This window comes from Protobothrops mucrosquamatus, unplaced genomic scaffold, assembly GCF_001527695.2.
Source record: "Protobothrops mucrosquamatus isolate PMUCROS unplaced genomic scaffold, P.Mucros_1.0 scaffold49, whole genome shotgun sequence".
Classification (NCBI taxonomy): Eukaryota; Metazoa; Chordata; class Lepidosauria; order Squamata; family Viperidae; genus Protobothrops; species Protobothrops mucrosquamatus.
Genome location: NW_015386431.1, coordinates 622,724 through 633,047, shown reverse-complemented (window position 1 = coordinate 633,047; position 10,324 = coordinate 622,724). Strand labels below are relative to the sequence as shown.

At 37.6% G+C, this 10,324-nt stretch overlaps 1 protein-coding gene across 1 annotated transcript in view; it reads left to right on the top strand.

Annotated features, from left to right (window-relative positions):
* Positions 1 to 4,179: 4,179 nt before the first annotated feature.
* TBC1D15 (TBC1 domain family member 15) overlaps positions 4,180 to 10,324 on the top strand; it is a 45,873-nt gene continuing 39,728 nt past the window's right edge. The window contains exons 1-3 of the mRNA XM_015811786.1: positions 4,180 to 4,266; positions 8,915 to 9,013; positions 9,201 to 9,275. Of these exons, the coding sequence (XP_015667272.1) occupies positions 4,243 to 4,266; positions 8,915 to 9,013; positions 9,201 to 9,275 (198 nt within the window). The 5' untranslated portion in view covers positions 4,180 to 4,242. The remainder of the gene's footprint in view (positions 4,267 to 8,914; positions 9,014 to 9,200; positions 9,276 to 10,324) is intronic.

The following is a 10,324-nucleotide window of genomic DNA, read 5'->3' as shown; positions in this document are numbered from 1 at the left end:
CATCCAACCTGAAGAAGTGTCCCACAAGAAACAGGACAAGGACAAAGATGCTAACAAGGGAAGCAATCCAACAAATCCAGATGTCTTATTTGCCCATGCATTTGTATCAAAAGAACCAATATATTTTCCAACAACTTCATAATTAAGATTAAAGATATCTTCACATGCTCTTACTTTAACATAATACTGTACATGCCATCATCTACCAGCAAGGAGCTGGGACAACTTGCGGCCAGCTCGGCATGGCCAGCTCACCGCTGCCAGTTCACCATTGCCAAGTCACTGCTGCCAAGTTGCCACAGGACAACTCCACTTGGACAACTTGCCGTGGATGGCTGGAGGGAGAAACAGGCAGGTGAGTGAGCAGGAGGGCAGATTGCAGAATGGCGGCCAGGGGCTTCCCATTTTCACAACTCTGCCACTGCTGCCGAGCTCTGGGCCAAAGAGGTCAGGGATGGTGGTGGTGTGTGTGAAAATGGGATGCCCTCAGCTACCATTGCCTCTGTCACCCTCCCTGCTCACCCCCACCACTATCCCCAACCTCTTCGGTTCAGAGCTTGGTGCAGCAGCAATGGCAGCAGTGTGGTATCATACTCCCAAGAGTGGTCGGCCTACCAAGATCACACCAAGAACAAGACATGTAATACTCTGGGAGATCTCCAAAAAACAAAAACAAAACCCACAGGGTAATGTTTAAGGAACTAAAGGCCGTTTATGCATTGGTATCAGTGTTCATGAGACTGCCACCAGAACACTGAAAAGCAATGATGTGCATTGCAGGGTTACAAGGACAAGGACAATACACCAAAAAGAACTTCTGCTCATCATCAAGCTGCTTGTGAAAGACCACATGGATAGGCGAAGGCTATTGGAAGAATATTCTATGGATGGATCACACCAAAATAGTTTTTTTAATTGAATGAAAAACTTTGGTGAAAAACAAATACTTCATTCCAGCATTCCAGTATAAGAATCTTATCCCATCTATGAAACGTGGTGGTTGTAACATGGGTTGGGCCAGTTTTGCTGCCCCTGGACCAGGATGACTTGCTATCATTTATAGAATTTTGAATTCTGAATTGTATCAACAAATTCTACAGGAATGTCAGGATATCTGTTCATAAATGGAAGCTCAAGAGAAAATGGGTCATGTGGCAAAACAATATGACACAACTCATATAACTAATAATGTTTAAAGCAGGAGAGATTTAATTTTTTTTGGAATGGTCAGGTGAAAGTCCTAACCTTAATCCAATAGAAATATTATGGAAGCATCTGAAGTGGGCAGTTCATGCAAAGGAGCCCATTAACATTCGCTGAGTTGAAGCTGTTTTGTAAGGAGGAATGAGCCAAAATTCTTTCAAACTGATGAACAAATGTAATCAACAGTTATTGGAAACATTTAGTTAAGTCAACATACTTTTGCTACACACAAAACATGTTTGTCATCTTCCTCAATAAATAAATGGACAAGTATTTTTGACTTATTTAATTAGATTCTCCTTATTTAAGTTTAAGATGTGTAGAGAACAAATAACATTTTAGATCATATTTATGCAAAAATATTGAAAAGTCAAAAGGGTTCACAAATGATAAGCACCACTGTATCTGCAATTTGCCTTTAAAAGGTATGAATTACAACATTTCTTGGATGGAAAGGCGATAATAGACATTGACAATTAAACTTTTTATTCCTCAAAATATTTCAAATCACTGTACAGTATTGTAAATTCTTTCATTTGGAATTCTGAGCAAGAATTTATATTAGCATACATGACAACTCCCTTTCTATTGTCAGAGATGGGGAAATGGTGACACATGCACGATGATGATGACATCAGTGTCTTACAGGCTGCTATGCTTGTGTTCCTTTTGAATATTTTTCAATTGCTGTATTCCATATAAGGGAGATGTGCCCAGATGTGTTATATTTTTAAATCATGTTTTTATCTCGCGTTAAGAGCTCAAGCTCATCTTTATGAGTATAGGCTTAAGATACAGGAGGATCTGAACAAACTGGAACACTGGGTGCTATCCAACAAAATGAAATTCAATGATGAAAAAAGTAAAGTTCTACATTTAGGCAAGAAAAACCAAATGTACAGGTATAGTATAGGGAGTACCTTGCTCAATAGTAGCAACTGTGAGAGGGATCTCAGAGTCCTAGTGGACAATCACTTATGAGCCAGCAGTGTGCTGCAGCTGCCAAAAAAGCCAACACAGTGTTAGGCTGCATTAACAGAGGGATAGAATCAAGATCACGTGAAGTATTAATACCACTTTACAATGCCTTGGTAAGGCCACACTTGGAATACTGCATCCAGTTTTGGTCACCACAATGTAAAAAAGATGTTGAGACTCTGGAAAGAGTACAGAGAAGAGCAACAAAGATGATTAGAGGTCTGGAGGCTAAAACATATAAGGAACAGTTGCTGGAATTGGGTATGTCTAGTTTGATGAAGAGAAGGACGAGGGGTGACATGATAGCAGTGTTCCAGTATCTCAGGAGCTGCCACAAAGAAGAGGGAGTCAAGCTATTTTCCAAAGCACCTGAAGGCATGACAAGAAGCAACGGATGGAAACTAATCAAGGAGAGAAGAAACCTAGAACTAAGTAGAAACTTCCTGACAGTTAGAACAATTAACCAGTGGAACAATCTGCCTCCAGAAGCGGTGAATGCTCCAACACTGGAAGTTTTTAAGAAGAGACTGGACAGCCATTTGTCTGAAATGGTATAGGGTTTCCTGCCTGAGCAGGGGGTTGGACTAGATGATCTCTAAGGTCCCTTCCAACTTTATTATTATAAATGCATATATAATGAAAGTGATCTTTCACTGAAACCAGTATCTTTTCCTCCTACACAATTGTATGTTTTAACATGTCACCTTTTTATCAGTTTTATTTTGGTGGTAAAGTTGCCACTATTTTTCTGCCACTATTGCATTTAGTCATGCAATTTATTCAAGCTTTATCAAGAGTCTATAAGACCAGCTTCTCAGAACAAAACCCAAATACAACTCATGATTCGTTTGCTTAGGATTTTGCATCTGTGAAAGAGACTGATACTGTATTTCCTGATATTAAAAAAAAAACCTATTATGAAAAAAGCCCTACTAAAATATACCAATGAAAAGTAAGATTAAATGACTTAACAAGACACACATGTAAACATCGGATCCTGTTTAATCTTTTCTGGAATGTAGCTGTGGCACCCTACTCTGAATGGAGGTTCAAATAATGAAGGTAAGTTTGTCCCATTCTGTTTGTGCTTTTTATAGTAGATACAATTACTTCAACAGTTTGGAAACGAGTAACTAACCAACGTAAAGGTGGAGAAATCAAAGTGATTTGCTGACTGAAAAAATATATTTAGAGAAAGGAATATTAAGATATAGCCTTCTTGAAAAACAAGTTTTCTGTCAACTTTAGCTGTCGTCTTAGAAATAGCATGCTATTATTCCAGGGAGCTGTACTAAAAACACCTAGAAGGTATAACAGTGCTTCTGACTATTATTATAATCAATGTTTCTCAACCTTAGTCACTTTAAGAGATGTGGACTTCAAGTTCCAGAATTCCCCAGCCAGCTGGCTGAGGAATTCTGGCAGTTGAAATCCACATCTCTTAAAGTGGTTAAGGTTGAGAAACAGTGGTACTGGTATAGTGTTGGTTTTTTTTCAAAAAAAAAAAAAAAGGTGCCGGAACTCACACACGTCATGCAACCCGCCTTGCCTACCCTACAAGGTTCCATCCAAAAAAGGTGCCGGAACTCCGTTCTGGGCGTTCTATGAGAAAAAAAGCCCTGCTGGTATATATTATCATTCTACTCCAGGGGTAGTCAACCTTGGCTCTTTTATGACTCGTGGACTTCAACTCCCAGAATTCCTGAGCCAGCACAGCTGGCTCAGGAATTCTGGGAGTTGAAGTCCACGAGTCATAAAAGAGCCAAGGTTGACTACCCCTGTTCTACTCCAATGCATAAAGGGACGGAGTACAAGAAAACGACTCTCATAGGAGCAGCCCAAACATGCAACAAACGGCGGCAGCGGAAACAGCGTAAAAACAAGCTCCGCCCTTTACTAACCTCGTTGGTTTCTGCCACTACTTACTGCGCAAACTCCTAATCATCCTCTCCCTGCGCATGCGTTGCGCCGCCGAGACCGGTGAGGTTCGGTTGGGTGGGGGTTGTTGTGAAGCTGCTGGGAACACGTGAATCAACGTCATCATAAACATTAGTAGCCAAGATGGCAGCTCCGGCAGGGGGAAAGGTAAGGGAGAGAAGTAAAATCTTTGAGTCGCGGTAACTATAATGTTGCCTTGAGAGCAGAGTAAATTTCATTATGGGACCTCTGTAATGGGTGAGTAGGGAGTGACGGAAATCCCGCCGAGCTGGGGGGATGTCAGGCCGCTGGCTGAACTAGTCTTGCTTCGAGGGGTGTCTTCCAGATAACGTCGGGGCAACAGCCCACAGACCTCGGGCGGGGCCTGGGGCTGAGGCGTTTTGCATTCGTTTGAAGCGGACCGCCTCTTGATCTGCCGGAATGGGGACAGGTGTATGACACGTAAAACATTTCCTGCATCTGTGATCAGGTCGGGGTCAAAAGGAACTGCATGCTTTGGTGCTGTTGAAAAGGGAAGTGTAAAGGAGGTTTGGGGAAGAGGGCATACTCCCATAGCGGCATTAGAACGCTTTTGTGTAACTCCTGTTTATATGTTCATCTCTGAATGAACTGTCAGAAGGAAAGCAGCCCATCCTTTTTACTGCATTCTGACCTGTTAGGCTTGTAGCTTTTTGACTGATTTTTTTCAAAGGAGCTTTCTGTGATATGGTTAAAATGCAGAAAAAAACTGATTTACAAAACTTTCCCCCCAAAATCTGTTAAAGTTAATCTTTTTGCTTCTTATATTAAAAAAATTGATATCAGTGATTGCTTGGAGGTTCCAACTAAGACATCTGCTAAATAGATGGAAGATGAACTTCTGAGGTGCTCAGTAACTAATGAATTAAAATAGAAATGGTTTTTAAAAGGGTATTTTTTCACCACAGCATATGGTTTGGTACATATAAGTGATATACAGTGTTGGTAGTCATCCACTATTACATTTAGATCATTTTCAGTGGGAGCACAACTGATTCAGTTTTTCAGATATTTAATTCTTCTCCTAAGCTAGTTATACTGCTCAGTTAGAATATTTTAAGTAATTAGGAATCAATGTTTGTGTTGCCAGATTATAGCTTTCAATCTATTCTGATTCACTAAACAAATATCTGAGTTCAGAAATTTTATTTTTATTGCTTAATGGTATAACTACAGTATAAGCAGAAAAGAAATATAAATAAAATGAAGCTAACATGTTACAAGAAGTATGTAAAAGCAACTCAGTTTTAAACAGCACATTACATCTTGACTGCATTATATATCAATTTTCTTATTAGAGATTGAGAGTGAATGATAATTTTTCTGAACATAACAAAAATTATTTTGGTTCCTCTCCGAGGTAGCTAAAATTTATCGATAAATCTCAAGTTTTCAATATTCAACTTTGTATCAATTTTTAAACCTTATGTATCTTTCCAAATTCATATTAGCCATTGCATAATTATTAAACTAAAACAGGACGACTATAGGGCATGTATTGGTTTTCTCAGATTTATTACATTACTAGTATAAATGTTTTATGCACAGTCCTTAAATGTCCACTGAGATGTTCAGCAAATATAAAAATAGTTTGATTAAACTCATGTTAAGATTATAAGAAACTTTATTTAAATTCAAGACAATTGATTTATTTAATTATGGTGTTACAACTCTTCACAGAGTTCTTGTAAACTATAAAATCTATCTTAATAATACTTTTCATATATTTATACAAGTAAACTTAGTGTCTTCCAAAATAATTTCCAGTACAAGGAATACACAGTTTTCTTAAGCTACTTATGTATCACATCCAAATTGAGAAATCAAAATAGGTTTAAATTGAATGTAGCACCTTTCAGTAATTTTAGGAAGTCCAAATTCTTCTTAGAGTACAAGTAATGTTTTAACGAATGATTACTAAGTTTGGCCAAAATATTAATAGCTTTTTCTATCTAATTTGTTTTAAAAGATTTTGTAGCGGTTTTCAAGTTAAAATTACTCCAAAATGTTAATTTTTCCAAGGGAACAGAGATTAAATTTCCATGCCAAAATTCCAAAATCATTAAATCTTGGTCATTACAGGAAATACCCTAAATACTTGCAAATGGAAAACATTGTGTTTTATTCCATTCTTCTTCTTCTTGTGCCATATCTGTTATTGGACTTTGGCGATCATGTTGCCGATCCTGTTTTATCAGCAGCCGCACGAAAAAGTGCAGCTGAGTTTTGTCCAAACCAATCCCTTAGATTTTGAAGCCACGATGTTCTTCTTCTGCCTGGACCTTGTTTGCCTTCAATCTTTCCCTGGAGGATTAAATAAAGTATGCCGTATTTTTCTGGGTGTTGCATCACATGTCCAAAATATTCTAATTTTTGTTTTTTAATTGTTTTGATGATTTCCCTTGGCTTTCCCAGGCGGCTTATCACTTCCTCATTTATTCCATTGTGCACACAAAATATCATTTGATTATATATTAAGCTATTGAATCCAAAGGCAAATTAATAAAAAATATCCTTGATAAATTCCATACAACTCTTTCATGCTAGGGTTATCAAATAGTTGTCAGAGCTAGGATTCCAACATGTTTTATCCTTGGCCAAAATATCTTTTGCTGCTTTTCACCAGAAGCTTTCCTCTTTCCTCCAGAAATGGGTTCAGTTACTCCAGTGACTAGGTTAAAAAGAAAAATGGCAATATTGCCCAAAAGACATGGACAGAGGATGAATCTACTTCAGTTTGAGGAAAAGCAGTGCTCACTCATTCCATACATATCCAGACTAGCATCTGTTCGTGTCCTAGCTTTGCCTTTAGAGTGCAGTTTCTGTACTGTAATTATAGATTATAGTTACTGAGGTGGAAAGAAGAATGTCTCCAGGATTGATTTTAGTTGATAACGTAAAGGATGTAGACAGGTTACAGAGTTTTTATATGTTTTTTCTCCCCTCTCCCACTAAATCTTTCTTTGAAGATTATCTCAAATTTACGCGAGTTATGCTGGCTGGTAACTTCTGGTATGGTATATAGTATATTGATAAGTTTTGTTTAGGAATGAGAAGAAAGTTCACTTACACTTATTCGTTAAGGAATAACTAACATAGGTTTTGAAAATGCCTATCTTAATGTGTGAAGAAGTAATTATATTTGTAATAACTCTGTCTGAAAAAAAATTAAGGTAACTACAGTTACTCTAAATACTAAATGGGAATCCATTTTTATCAAACAATCATTCCAGAAATTAAATCTGTATAATAGAGAGCTTTTGTATCCCATGAAGCCACTGCATTGATTCAGGGTTTTCTGCCTGTATTTTCCATCTCTAAAATATCAATTAACAGATATTGCCTGAAGCTTGTCACCCTTTTATAAAACCAGATTGTGCAAGATGAATTATCGGGAGTAATATATCAAGGGTAATATAATTTGCAGTCTTGGCATTCTTTGTCTTGCCTTTTGTATCAGGTTAGTTTAGTGGTTCTCAACTTTTTCTTCACCACAGACTTTCTTTAAATCACTTTTGTGGCCATGGACCACCAAGACTTAACTAAGATTCAAATCATAACATTTCTTCAAGCCTTCACGGATCTCCTGTGATGACATTGCCGCCCCCAGGTTGCAAGATACTGGGTTTGTTAATTTGTGGGTTATAATTTTTTTAAAAAATGAAGTGGATCTCATGAGCCTAAGCAAATTAAAACCTTGGTACAGAGAAATATAGTACTTGGTTTGGAGATGGGCGAAAATGCTCAAATATTTCTTTCACTTGTGTTCATTATTGAAGTTACAGGATTATCATGATATGAATTGGTAAGAAGTTATGTTAACCTGCAATGATATGTGTTCTTTCATTTTATGATATAATAAATGTGAAACAATGAATTGGCTTGTGTGATGTAGGTAAGTTTAACTCCATTCACTTTTGCTTGGTTTCTAAAGCAATTATTTATTTTGAGCAGAGGCATATTTGCATATGACTGTTACATGTGAACCTGAAAATGTTCATATGTTGCCAGTGCTATGATTTAAGGCTTAGACAACTGGACATAAAGTTATATCTAACACTTTCAGATTAATTTTCTAAAAATATAAGCAAATTCAAATTAGTTTAATTTGATTTCAACAGTATGTCAAATAGATTCATTAATATAGAATATAGCTTAAAATATTTAAAGGTATTTCTCTTCCCATTTGTTCCTGAGCCTCAGGTCCTTGAAAGCCCACTCCAAGTGTCCATGCACTCTGAAGTGTGGGGAGTGACTGATGGGGTTGCTTATTTGCATATGAAGGATTTCTCAGAACTTGTAGTTAGTTTTCTATTTGAGCTTTTGTGTAGTATTCTGTTTTAAGTAGCCTGCCCTTTTCATTTCTGATGAAAGCTTTTATTTAAAAGCTTTAAATTGATAGCTTTATTATTTTTGTATTTTAATAGTACCTTGCCTTGTGACTAACATGCTTTAGGAATCAATAAAAATGGAATAAACTGTTTCTGAGCTCTTGATTTTAATATACCTTGTGTTGCAAAACTAGTCTTGTTTATTTTTCCATCCATATTAGTATATCCCCAGGCATTCAGTGTTCTATTTTAATAGAAAATCTGCCCAATTTATTACTTGACTGGCCTAGTGAGTATGCAATATAAGCTTGTTATTTTTTCCGAAAGGCCCAAATTGCATTATAGTAATTGGTTCTGTCCCCAGAGCAGGTTCAAAACAGATTGCCAGAAAACCTCTTAGTGAAACAACTCTGCTTAATTTATTATTTTTATTTTATATGTTTTAGGTTGTATATGAACAAGAAGGAGTTTTTGTTCATTCTTCAAGTGAAAATGATGAAGATCATGATGCTTTACAATCTGGATTATTGCGAGTTATTGAAAAGGTTACACATCAAAATTTAGGGTTTTCTCATTTGAATATAACTGTATAGTATGTTTCCTATGAATTTATTTTCCACTGTTTATGAAAAATGATTGTTTGTATAGAATAAATCAATATTATTTTGTAAATATAAACAAATAGGACACTACTGCATTACTTTTTGAATAATTGTATCATTTGTGTTTTAGGGTACTGAGGTGATAATAGATTGGAGACCTCTGGATGATTCATTAGATTCTTCTAACATTCTATATGCTAAAAAGGTATGCTGGTTATTTGTAGCAATCTTTTGTTAAAGCGTTAGATGTATATCTTAGAAAACTGAAATAAAAATAAAATGAAGGTAGAAACAATTAGATTGCCTCCCAAATATTCTATATTGTAACTTCTAGAAACCCTGACTAATATTTCTAATGGTCAGACTTTTGGGATGCCTGATCTAAAATATCTTGTCAACCCTTCAGGAAACAAACATCATAAGAAATACTAGAACTCCAGTACAGGACTTTTTAACCTTTTCACCCATTGTACCACTTTTCGGATAAGGCAATATCCGAGTACCAACACTCGCCCAGCAAGGTATAAAAAACTTGACCAAAAAAAGAGAGGAAAAAATGAGAAAGTACAGGTAGTCCTCGACTTACAACAATTCACTTTGTGACTGTTTGAATTTACAAGTGAATTATGACCATTTTTCACACTTATGACTATTGCAGCATCCCTAGGGTCTTGTGATTTACATTTGGATTGCTTGGCAACTGATTCATACTTACGACGTTCACAGTGTCCCAGGGTCGTGTGATCAATGGCGGGCATAGCCAGCTGATCACTCAGGTTGCAGGGTGCCTGTGGGGGGGGGAATCTGTGGGTCTCTGGTGGAGGGGGATGCAACTGGGGCGGGTGCCTGCCTTCCCTCCCATTGTCCCTTCCTTCCTTCTTTCCTTCCTTTCCTTCACCTCCCTTTGTCCCTTCCTCCTTCCCTCCCTCTTTCCTATTGTCCCTTCCTTCTTTCCTTCACCTCCCCCTTTGTCCCTTCCTCCTTCCCTCCCTCTCTCCCATTGTCCCTTCCTTCCCTCTTTCCTTCCTTTCCTTCACCTCCCTTTGTCCCTTCCTCCTTTCCTCCCTTTCCCATTGTCCCTTCCTTCCTTCCTTCTTTCCTTCCTTTCCTTCACCTCCCTTTGTCCCTTTCTCCTTCCCTCCCTCTCTCCCATTGTCCCTTCCTTCTTTCCTTCACCTCCCTCTTTGTCCCTTCTTCCTTCCCTCCCTCTTTCCCATTGTCCCTTCCTTCCTTCTTTCCTTCACCTCCCCCTTT